Below are 12012 nucleotides of genomic sequence, written 5' to 3'. Positions count from 1 at the left end.
AATTGACAATCGTCTGCGTATACAACAACACACACAGTGCTCTGCGCATTTCGGAAGCACTGATGGGTATTTCCGAACAGATTTCTGAACGATCTATGTTTGCCGGTGATTTCAACGGCAGACATTTTTCCTGGGACAACCTTGGATTTGAATTTGCATCGAGCTTCAATATCCCTCTACCACAAGTGGCATATTGTGGAAACATTTCAATCGCCTAACAGGAAGACGAGATAATAGAATTCCTAAGATTGATCTACATGGTGTTCTTGTTGAAGATCCGTCAGCTATCGTGTTAGTACTTGGAAAGCATTTTTCCTTAAATTCGAGTTCTCGCAGCTATCCGCTGGATTTCTGGAAAGAGGAAATTTCCCAAAAAACATCCACTAGTTCGTTACTCCACCAAGTAACCCCACAATGGATGTTGATTTCAACATGGAGGATTCGCTCTGGAAAAAAGCAAAGGAAAGTCCGCCGGCCCGGATGAAATCACATATCAAATGTTGCGTCGTTTACCATTCATAACCAAAGAAGTTCTACACGGGTATAACACTAGCTGGTAGCGAGGAGAATACCCAGCAGAATGGCGTGAGTTAATTATAATCCCCATATTAAAGAGTAGCAGATTGTCAAGTGATATCAACTATCGACCGCCTCGCTGACCTCGTGTGTGGGTAAGGTATTTGAAAGAATGATGAACCACAGAGTAATTCAACACTTGGAAAGTACAGCTCGACTCGCCAACGAACAACATGCCTTTCGCCCAGGCAGGGGAACTACAACTTATTTCAACGAGCTTAAGGAATCTATCGAAGAGATCATTGAGAGAAACGAACATATGGATATCGCTATCCTTGATATCGTAAAAACTTACGACCGAGCATGGAGGCCGCTTATCTTAGACCAGGGGTGGCATTGCGCATTTCGAAACGAGTAACTCGTTTCGAGAAAATTCGAACTCAAATCGAAATGGTTTTAGTATTATGTATATTTTTCAAGTTCATATTTTCGGTGTACTAGATTTAGAGCAAAATTTGTCTCGTAAAAAAATGTAAAATTTTTGGTTTCCTAAACAAAGCTGGTCAAAGGCATGTCAAAATGGTCGAAACGAATAAAAATCACTCGTTTCGAAATGCGCAATGTCACCCCAGGTCTGTAAAGCTGGCTTAGGTCACAAAGTTTTTCGGTTTGGTCGACAAAATCTCGATACTAGCACATTTAGAGTATCTGTAGGTGGAAAAACCTCTCCACCAACGATTCAAGAGAATGGAGTACCACAAGGCGGGGTCTTTTCACCCACTCTTTCCCTGTTGGCTGTCAATCCCGCTTTCGATATTCCGTTATCCCGCTGTGTCCTCAGTGGCTACGCAGATGATTTTAAAATTTCGTGTTCAAGCAAGTATACGGCAGTTGCCCGTAAGCACCGGCAACGTAACATCGAGACGTTAGACAAGTGAGCGACATCGGTTGGTTTCACAATCAATTCTTCTAAAAGCACGATGATACATATCTGCAACAAAAAACGCCATCGTTTCAACCGAATACCGAAGGTTAAATTACGAAACTCTGTGATCCAGAAGGTTAGCTCAATAAGAATTCTAGGTGCTTGGATAAATCGTCGAAGGACAGCAAAAACGCATGTTGCAAAGACACGAAACGACTTGCGACTACGGCTCAACATTATCAAAGCGATCCGATGGTGGGTTTTGTACCGCGGGACCCTGGACTTGCACTGGGACAATATCACGACAGGGTTAATGAAACGCGCACGGTACAATAAATAAAAACAAACTTTATTCACGACATGACTAAACGATACATTTCACTATGGACGATAAACAATGACTCTGTCCACAACAATAACAATGTAAACAACAACAAGTGACAACCACATTAAAAACACATATATGCGCATCTTCAGCATCGCTCAGTGACAGTCATGCTGTCGCACGCGAGCCCTGCGGTCTGAGCTGCGTCTGATGAATAACGTATCCGAGCGCGGCAAAATAGGGTTGTCCACAACATCTCCCCTCTTAATAGAGGTGGTACGGATCAAACCTTACTGGCGGTCTTCGTAGTGGTGAAGAGCGCCTAGGGATGTCTACAGCTAGTTCTACTTCGACAGCGGACTCGAACTCTGTCGATGTTGGCGTTGTTGTTGTTGATGATGACGATGCTGATGACGGGACGAACGCCGAGACCTCATGACGTGGCGTAGACGTTGCAAGAGTCGGCCCGGAACCTACCATGGTTCTCTCAGCACTGGAGACAGGCTCTGGTGAAGATAGACCTGGTGATTGGCTTGGGAGATCCCAGGCATCCAGCAAAATGTCCAGCGGCAGCGAATGTTGGTTTAAGGTGGCTTCCAACCGGTATGACCATGTAGTTTGGCGTACACGGTCTCGTTTCGGTTGAAGGACCTCGGTTGCTTGCAGTCATCGTCGGTTGGCACTGGGACACGTACCGGTGGTGGACGCAGTAGCTCGAGACACGTTCGGATTTTGCGACCAAACATGATCTCAGATGGCGACTTCTGATCCGGCAGAGCACGACTGGGCGTGCTTCGGTACGTCAGCAAGAAGACATCCAGTGCTTCTTCAATGGATCCTCTCCCCTCTCGGATTTTCTTGACGGCTCGCTTGAAGGTATCCACGAATCGTTCCGCCTGGCCATTTGATTGTGGATGAAACGGTGCTGTCGTGAGGTGCTCGATGCCATTGGAAGCGCAGAAATCGGCAAATTCGGTGCTGGTAAACTGGGTACCGTTGTCACTGACCAAGGTTACGGGCATACCCAGCCGCGCGAACAACGCACGCAAGATGCTGATGGTCGCAGCAGAGGTGATGCGGGTCGTTCGGATGATCTCGGGCCACTTAGAGAACGAATCGATAGCGAGCAGGTAGTAGTCGCCTTCGATTGGACCGGCGAAGTCGACGTGGACGCGTTGCCACGGAGCGGTCAATTTGGGCCACGGCACCGGTGGAGAGTGAGGAGGTGATCGAGCTACAGACGCACACTGCTGGCATGCCTTGACGAAGCTGACGATGTCAGCATCCAACGTAGGCCAGTACACGTAGCTCCTAGCGATGGCTTTCATTCGCTGCATGCCCGGATGGCCACGGTTCAGCTGTTCGAGGCACCGTTTCCGATGCAGCGACGGAATGACGAGTCGTTCGGCAAACAAAATACACCCATCCACCACAGAGAGCGATTCCTGCCTTGATTGGAACCGGCGAAGTTCTGACCCATCGAGTGTTGACTGGGGCCAGCCGTTCTGAACGTAGCGGTGGACTTGACGGAGCAGCGGATCTGCTTGGGTGCTTTGCGCAACGACTATGAAATTGAGAGGCAACACTTTAACCGTATTAGTTACTACTGACCTAATATCCTCTTCCAGATTGAGACTCGCGATGACGTAGTCCTCTTCAGGCTTGATGTGCTGGTCGATCAACCGGGAGAGCAGGTCTGCGTTGCCGAACTTCTCAGTGGACACGTACTCGATCTCAAAGTCGTAGAACAGCAAGTTGAGGGCGAGGCGTTGCAGGCGGTTCGCAGTGTACACTGGAATTCCCTTCTTAGAGCCGAAGATACGAAGCAGCGGGCGATGATCGGTTTGCAAACGGAAGTGCCGTCCGAAGAGCATTTTGTGGAACTTCGTGACGGCGAAGATGATGGCCAGACCTTCGCGATCGGGCTGACTGTAGGCCTGTTCTGCCTTCGTGAGCGCCCTGGATGCATGTTGGACCACCTTGATGGTTCCATCTGGGAACCTATGGCTAATGGTAGCCCCAAGTCCAACGGATGAAGCGTCAGCAGAAACGATGATTTCCCCCTTCGGATCGTAGTGTGTGAGGAGAAGATCCGACGAGTGAATCTGCTTGAACCGGTCGAACGCTTTCTGGCACTCCGGACTCCAGCTGAACTTCGTCTCCACCTTGAGGAGATTGTCGAGCGGGTAGCGTAGCATGCGCATGTTGGGGACGAACTTGCCGTAGTAGTTGATGGCCCCCAAAAACGATCGCACACCGGATACATCGGCTGGAGGCGGCAGCTTGGTGATCGCCTCGATTTTCGCCGGATCTGGTCGCAACCCGCGACTGTCGACGATGTGCCCCAAGTATCGGATTTGCTGCTTGCGAAACAAATACTTGTCAACACGAATCGTGAATCCGAAATCTTGGATTCGCTTCAGGACACCCCGTAGATTGAGGTCGTGCTCCTCTTCAGTTTCTCCGCCGACGATGACGTCATCGAGGTAGCCAGAAGTGCCCTTCAGTCCGGCTAACATTGTGTCGATGAGCTGCTGAAATGCGCCAGGCGTGATCTTCAAACCCGGCGGCAGGCGGTTGTAGAGGTAGAGACCACGATGCGTATTGATCGTCAGCAAACTACGGTACTGCTCGTCAACTTCCACCTGTAAGAAGACGTCGGACAAATCTATCTGGCTGAAGATCTTACACTTAGCCAGCTTGGCGAAGATGTCATCCGGAAGTGGAAGTGGATACTGCTGTGATTGGAGAGCTGCATTCAGACCCGTTGAGTAGTCTCCGCAAATCCTGATGGAGCCATTGGACTTGCGGACTACGACGATCGGAGCGGCCCACTCCAAATAATCGACCGGGGTGATGATGTCCAATTTCTCTAACCGGTCGAGCTCGCGATCAACGGTATCATACATAGCGTAAGCTACCGGACGCTTCGGACAGAAGACGGGTCGAACGTTTTCTTTCAACTCCAACTTCAATTTTGTTCTGGTGCACAAGCCGAGCTTCTCGCTGAAGACCTCTGGAAAAGACGACTTGAGTGCACCTGTCGACACTGGCGTTCCAGACACGTGGCAGCAGAAGGTGTCCATAGGGACGGCCCAAAGGTTGAAACTGTCGACCAAATCGGATCCGAGTAACAGCAGCTGCTTCTCGGTTACACGGATGAGCTCACGTCGTGTACTGCTTCCGATGGTGACGTCGCACTCGAACTCCCCATCGAGCGATAGTATGCTGCCAGATGCCGTCTTCGCCTTCACCGTTGCTGACGATAACGCAGGACTGCCAATGCTCCGCCAAATCTCCCTGCTAATGACGGTGATGTCTGAGGCGGTATCGAGTTGCAGGCGAATTTTTGTTCCAGAAAAGCCCACGGAGACATATCTGCGTCGTTGCTGCACACTGCACACATCGACTACCACCACCTTGGCGGACACTGGTTGCTTCATGCGCCTCCTTCCAGTTTTTCGGGGTTTGGCACTGGCACTGGTTTGGATTCGGTGTCACTGGAAGGATGTTTCGGTGACTCACGGTCACGCTTTTCGTACCGCTTCCCACCAAATTTTCTTATCGCTTGTACTTGGTCGTACGTGGACGGAGATTCGATCATGGCGCTGTCGTGCTTCAGGTTGTACAGCCTCTGGCACTCCTCCGAAAGTTGCTCCAACGTCACGTCATTTCTCTCTTCTATTTTCGTGAGGAGGCGGGTGCGAATCTCGACGTCGTTCTCCGATTTTAAACCACACACGTAGACCAAGCACTTGAATTGCTCCTCCGAGAGCTTACCCAGCTCAAACTCCACGCAAGCCTTGTTTACGCGGCAAGCGAATGCCACATGGTCCTCTGCAGGATTTTTCGCTATCTGCAGGCTTCGGTAGCGACGGCTGATCACCGATTCTTTTGCTCCGAACAGGCTCTTGAGCTTGGCCACTGTTTCCAGGAAGCTAAAATTTTTCGGAAGTTTAGGCAGAATGTAACTCACATACCGTTCGTGCTCCGATGCACCCAGCTTTCGCAAAAGAAGACGACCTTTTGCTTCACCGTCCAATCTAGCAGCATCCTTCTCGAAGAGATCGTCGTATCTCGAGTACCAAGCCGCAAACGTCACGTTGGAGTCGGCCTCGAACCGGAATTCCTTGATGTTGCCGGCCGAAGAGTCAAGGATCTGTTCCGGATTCGGTGGTACCTGCACGTTGATTGACGATGCGATCGTACGGAGAAAGCGTTCATGCTTCTCATCACTTTGCTGCTGCTGTTCAATCAGTTGGGTCATCATCTCTCGGTGCTGCTGCTGCATCATTTGCAAAATTTGCACGAACACATCGCTACCGACCTGTGCTTGCGGTTGGTGGGGCGGGAAAGGCGCGTACTGCTGTTGCTGGGCGGCAGAGACGGGAATAAACTGCTGCTGATAGTGGACCGCCGACACGGGGATAATCGGCTGGTTTTGTTGCCGTTGATTGTTTATCACACCCGTGGGGTCAACACTATTCTGCCCGTCGTCGTTGCTCGCAATCGCGCTTTCACTCCACTTTCTTTTCTTACGCGCGGGGGGCGAAATGTTCAGTGTGTTTTTCCGACGGTGAAAAACAACACACACTCGCGATTACTCGTCGCCACTTTTGTACCGCGGGACCCTGGACTTGCACTGGGACAATATCACGACAGGGTTATAAAAACGCGCACGGTACAATAAATAAAAACAAACTTTATTCACGACATGACTAAACGATACATTTCACTATGGACGATAAACAATGACTCTGTCCACAACAATAACAATGTAAACAACAACAAGTGACAACCACATTAAAAACACATATATGCGCATCTCCAGCATCGCTCAGTGACAGTCATGCTGTCGCACGCGAGCCCTGCGGTCTGAGCTGCGTCGGATGAATAACGTATCCGAGCGCGGCAAAATAGGGTTGTCCACAACAGTGGGGATACAAGGAACCCTACTGAATATGGGGAATGCTACTATAACCTCGAAATTTCTCTATGGAATCGAACTATTCAACCCTACGGACCTTCAGGGCCTACGACCAGTTTACAACTGCTTTTTACGTGTGTCATCTGGTGCAATCAGATCATCTCCTATTCTTTCTCTCTACACCGAATGTGGAGTTCGTGATTTCACCTCAGTAGTATGTCGCACTCTGGTTCACCGTGCTTGTCGCACTCTCGAGCGTTCAAACAAAACTTCATCCAGAATGTTCGAAGAAGCAGGGAGACGTTTTTTCAGAACTAATCTCCGAACAGCTTCCTTCCCCTATCAAGGTCCTTAGAGTTCTATTCAGACCATGGAATGTTTCCCCGGTGCGGGTAGATTGAACTATCAACAGTCTTTACAAAACGGGTCAGGCAAAAGAAATCGCTCGCATGAGCTACTTGGAACTTACAGTAGCCACAAACTGATGTTCACTTACGGTTCAGCAGCAGATTATCGTATTGGATTTGGAGTCGCGGGAGTCGAACCCCCTGTTTGTCGTCACACACAGCACAGCACAGGCAGCGGCCTTATTATGCGGAATTAGCAGAGCAGATGGTCCTACGGCAATTTTTTCGTCTTCAGCCAGTGCACTTCTTGCAAGTGGCAAACAGCAAACACCCGTTCATTCAAGCAACGGTAACTCACGCTATGAATAAGGCGATCACACTTGTTTGGGTTCCCAGTTATGTCGGCATTAATGGAAATGAACACGCAGACTGACTGGCTAACGTTGGGAGATATACATGTATCTGAGACACCAGCATTCCTTCCGAAGATATCTTCAGAAATGTTGATTATCAGCTAGAGCATCATCAGCAGATCATCTGGAACCAGACAAATACAAAACTTCGGGAAGTAAAACACTATCAAACGCTGGAAGAACCGACCCGACAGAGTGGAACAACGAGTTCTTACTCGTTGTAGAATAGGACACACAAAATTAACGCATTGGTACTTGTTCGATCAAACTGAATAGTCAGTTGGTATCACCTTCGGAGTTCAGCTGACTATTAAACACATGCTGGCCGAATGTAGAGCCTACGAAGAACAACGACAACAATTTCGTCAATCTCATTCTCTGCACGACATTCTATCTCAAGAACCGATAATGAAACAAAACTTATAAAATTTTTGAAGACCACTGGGTTACTTAATCAGCTTTAGATGTTATAGCGTGGCAAAAGCCTTAAGCCTCTTAAAATCTAATGAATAAAATCAACGGAACACGAAACTTAATTCCGGAAACGTGAAATCCAATTTATGTGGATGTCACTGCTTCAGCCATCATTTCCGGAGATGGTTAATCAAACCTTCTTTGGAGGAACTTAAACTATTTTCTCGATTGGTCCATGACTGCGCAGTTTGCGCCCAATCTAAACACATCCCAGTATCCATTATTCGTCGAAGGCCACCTAAACCTGAACCATGGTGGAATGAGCAGAGTGCCAAGCTTTATGTTGAAAAATCGAATGCACTTAAAGCTTTTCTAAAATATTGAGTCATCGTCAATTTTAAAACTTTCCTAAAACTTGAGACTAAGTTTGAAGACTTTATAAAAGGGTGTTCGATTGTACTAGTGCAGAAAAATGTAACAAATCGGCTCTAGAGTATAAATTAAATTAGTTTATTACAAATTAAATAATTTATTCATTCTACAACAAAAGATGTTAAAAAATATTAAATCTAAATCGTGACTTGGTCATCTCTTGTTTTTTTTAAACGGGAATTGCCTTGGTTTGATCTATCACCTATGAAAAATGGAAAAAATTACTACAAATTTGTTTTTTTTATTCTGGAAAAAGAACTCACTTCATATCTTGTGTCATCTACTCATAGCTAGCTCATTTCTCAGTGTTGTAGTCAAGAAGAGTCCCCTCGAAAGCTCATATGTATTTGATGCAATGTAAGAATGAATAAATATTAATAAAATCTTCATCGGAAAACAAAAGAAGAACAATCAAATAATTGAAAAATCAGTAGTGTATTGATAAAAGAAGCTGAAATAAGAAAAAAAACAACTATGAAACTCAGCAACACAAAGTAACATAATAAAATCCAACAGAATACGGAATACAATAACGGTATAAATAAGGTAAATCTAAATACTACTAAAAAACATCCAAATACTAAAGGAAAAAATTAAACATCAAAATATATCAAACAAAACACAACTTGAAATAATAACAAAAATTGAAAATAACACACAAAAACACTCCCAATTATGTTTATGATAGAAAATTTAAACAAAGAGCGACTGCGCCACTTCTCCTGCAACAACCAGCAGCATTTTCAAACAACAATACTTAAATAGTCTTACCCCTTTTGCTGCTGTTTTTAGCCGTTGATTCTCCTGCCGCAATCTGGAGTTTTCCACTCTCATTTTTTGAAGCTCCCATTCAGCCTTCAGCTTCCGAAAATATACCTCGTCGATCTCGGAAATGTTTATCGGCTCCCAGTCGTACGGGTCGTCTCCAGTATCCTCTATGTCTTCATAGAACAACGGCGGAAAATTTTCGTCCTCAATCAAGCTCTCTTCAGGATCTATCTCGTTCGCGGTTGGAATAGTCTGTAAGAAAATAAGATTTCATTTTAACACTGCTACACACTCTTACACGATTTTACTCACCTTGCTTGGAAAACGAACTTTCCCTCCCGATTCCGCTTTACCTCCAATTGCTTGGGTGGCCCGATAGCCTCTCGGAACCCTCAAGCCGGTCGGAATTCGGGATGTAACGCTCGTTCGGTCCATCTTGGTGCTGAGTGAAATTTCTTCTTGCTTCTCTCTTGCAATTTCAAACAGCAGTGACAAGTATTGTTGTGTGCACCTACCAAGTAGACTGCTTGGATCGAAATCAGAGTGGGAGAATGGAAACCGGCCTACTTTTGTACCATTTTCATTTTGACATATGCAAATTGCAATGTATTATATGATTTGTTGAGATTTCTATGAAGATCGAATATCTACTAGTGATTAAATTTGGAAAATTATTCGATGTTATGCTGGAATAATATTGAAATATCAGTAAATTACGTCGCGTGTAGACTTGTTATTAAACGCTTCGTATATTTGTGTACTTAACAAGCGATTCCAGTTGCGCGGTTGATTTGGGTGAAAAAATATTCTGAATATAAAAGATAGTGATTAAGTACTGTGGATAATGCGAAAATTAGATTCAGAATTAATATTCAATTTTCGTCCGGTTCATCCTGGAGCACTGCTGGATAGACAATATGTTTTTCAAATTCAAATAGACTAAGAAGCATCTGTTGGGATCATTGGGATGTGACAACAGGAAATGATGCGAGACAGATTACATACGACAAAAAACGTGCGAAAAAGATCGTGAGGCAGCTGGAACCGTTGCCCAACGAGGACTAATGCCCAGGAAGGTTCTCATGTGTATTCAAGTGGAACTGGAAAAGTATGACTTATTAAGGGTTGCCACACATAAAATTTGAATCATTGCTGTCAATCGCTGGAACCCAGTTATTGATTAAAAACGGCCAATATTCACCGACAGGACAGAACGGAACACAAAAAATGCATTCCCAGACAATCTTTGAGAGCGTTTAAGAGAGCAACCATGGATAACGGCTATTACTACAGGATAACTTCGATATAACGTACATTTTACTTTCAAAATTGTGCGTTGTATCGAATTGTACGCTATATCGAAGCATAATAAAGAACTCAGAAACGTAGCTTATATTACTTTGTTGTGTTGCTATTGGAGTAAGGTTAATGAATAGATTCAACTAGAAGATGAAGGCAACCTTTCTCATGATGTTTCCCTTCGTACTGTTGATTGAAATTTGATTCATTTAGAATTCGGAATCACAAAACAATTGTACTTCGGGATTGATTAAAAGTAAAAATCAAGCTTTAGTATCAAAATACAGATAATTTATTGTTCTTTCAGAAAAACAATATTCAAAAAATTTTTCCTTTGGACTTTGAAAATGTGTACGAGGTAAAATGTACGTTATAACGAAGGTACGTTATATCGAAGTTTCCCTGTACCATCCTCCTTTTTTTGGGCTTTGGAACATGCTATTATTAATTCCGTCATTCGCAGGCGAAGTCTGATTATATACAACGTAAATCGTAAACAACGATTATTCGCAGCGGGAGAAAAACAATGGCTACTAACTTGCGATATCCTAACCTAATATCCTACGCTACTAAGGAGGCTAGAGCTTCCCTCTTCCTCTCTTGTCTGAGATACGTTTCAATGTGCTAAGATGCAATTCTTCCAATAATCCATTGTTTATTATCTATTGCAGGTACTTCCAGTGTTCGTTCAATATCTACCACTACGTGAAGACTTCGAGGAAAACATGGCCGTTTTCCGTAGCTTGGATGTGATATATCGACAAGGAAACGATAACCTCATACCGCTGTTGGGTCGCGTTCTAGTTGTAGGATTACAAGTTTTGTACAAGAAGCAACACAACAATGATGGTAAGTGTCCCGAGTACAGTTATCAAATTTCTCCTACCACCTTAAACATACGTATTTAAACCCTCTCTATCAGAGTGTCGCGATCTAATCTTCAACTTCGTGAAACAAATCAGTAAGGACTTTCCGGAACGTTTCGCCGAGGTGGTAGGTAGCGATGCCGAGATTGCCAACTTCGTCCAGACGCTTCCGCTTCAGTAGAAGTCGGCCCGGGTGCATTTAATGCGCAAACTGTTCGTATCGTATATCGATCCCTATCTGCAAACATGCGTGCGTCGTGTCGAGAAGCAAAGCGATCAGAATAAATCGCTCAACGGCGCCACAACACGACTTGTATTCGAGGATCACAACTGAATGAGCGATAGAAATAGATGTTCCATTGTAAGGGCCAAAACGGGTAAACGGATATAGGGGGAAAGCCGGACTCTCATTTCTCGGCAGATATATTTTACTCAACTCTAGATAGGTTTCTAGATCTTCGCAACAGAAACGGAATATTACTTGCTGTTCAGATGCTTTACTGTGTGGCATATGAAATGTATTTGTCAATAGGGCTTAAATTGGGGCTTAACCTGTTATCCCAAATGACAGGTTGCTACTATTATTCACCACCTCAAGCGTAACAGTTAATAGCTTTTAGAGGGCTAACGCTTCAATGCACTCACACACATATGTATGAACCGAATGTTCTCTCTTCCATATATCATTCGCCCACTCTTCAATAGACGCTCCTCAGGGTAAGTTGCACATTTGGCGATCCTGCCACTCGTTTTAAAACGAGCCGAATGGAATATTCCATG

General features: G+C 45.2%; 2 protein-coding genes across 3 annotated transcripts; both read right to left on the bottom strand.

Moving 5' to 3' along the window:
* Nucleotides 1-2350: 2350 nt before the first annotated feature.
* On the bottom strand, nucleotides 2351-5209 carry LOC129766679 (uncharacterized protein K02A2.6-like). The gene has a single exon (XM_055767266.1). It carries the CDS (start codon nucleotides 5207-5209, stop codon nucleotides 2351-2353), a length of 2859 nt encoding a protein of 952 aa, XP_055623241.1.
* Nucleotides 5210-8580: 3371 nt separating this feature from the next.
* LOC129768804 (uncharacterized) lies at nucleotides 8581-10117 on the bottom strand. 2 transcript variants are annotated; one of them, XM_055770692.1, is made up of 3 exons: nucleotides 9380-10116; nucleotides 9071-9319; nucleotides 8581-8750 (listed from the first exon to the last, which is right to left on the bottom strand). In XM_055770692.1, the coding sequence occupies exons 1-3, from the start codon at nucleotides 9500-9502 to the stop codon at nucleotides 8727-8729; spliced, it is 396 nt and encodes a 131-aa protein (XP_055626667.1). In that variant the 5' UTR covers nucleotides 9503-10116; the 3' UTR covers nucleotides 8581-8726. The 2 variants fall into 2 exon arrangements, with proteins under 2 accessions (XP_055626667.1, XP_055626666.1); XM_055770691.1 differs by lacking the exon at nucleotides 8581-8750 and having other exon boundaries at nucleotides 8878-9319; nucleotides 9380-10117.
* Between the last annotated feature and the right edge of the window lie 1895 nt (nucleotides 10118-12012).

Source organism: Toxorhynchites rutilus, chromosome 2 (assembly GCF_029784135.1).
Source record: "Toxorhynchites rutilus septentrionalis strain SRP chromosome 2, ASM2978413v1, whole genome shotgun sequence".
In the NCBI taxonomy this organism is placed as follows: Eukaryota; Metazoa; Arthropoda; class Insecta; order Diptera; family Culicidae; genus Toxorhynchites; species Toxorhynchites rutilus.
Note: the sequence above shows the minus strand (reverse complement) of the source record. Positions and strands in the feature narration are given on the sequence as shown.

Excerpts from the sequence above, each read along its gene's own strand:
- LOC129766679 (XM_055767266.1), bottom strand. The coding sequence starts at position 5,209 with ATGAAGCAACCAGTGTCCGCCAAGGTGGTGGTAGTCGATGTGTGCAGT.
- LOC129768804 (XM_055770691.1), bottom strand. The coding sequence starts at position 9,502 with ATGGACCGAACGAGCGTTACATCCCGAATTCCGACCGGCTTGAGGGTT. Across the intron at positions 9,320-9,379 it reads AAGTTCGTTTTCCAAGCAAG|ACTATTCCAACCGCGAACGA; the intron begins GTGAGTAAAATC and ends ATTTTCTTACAG.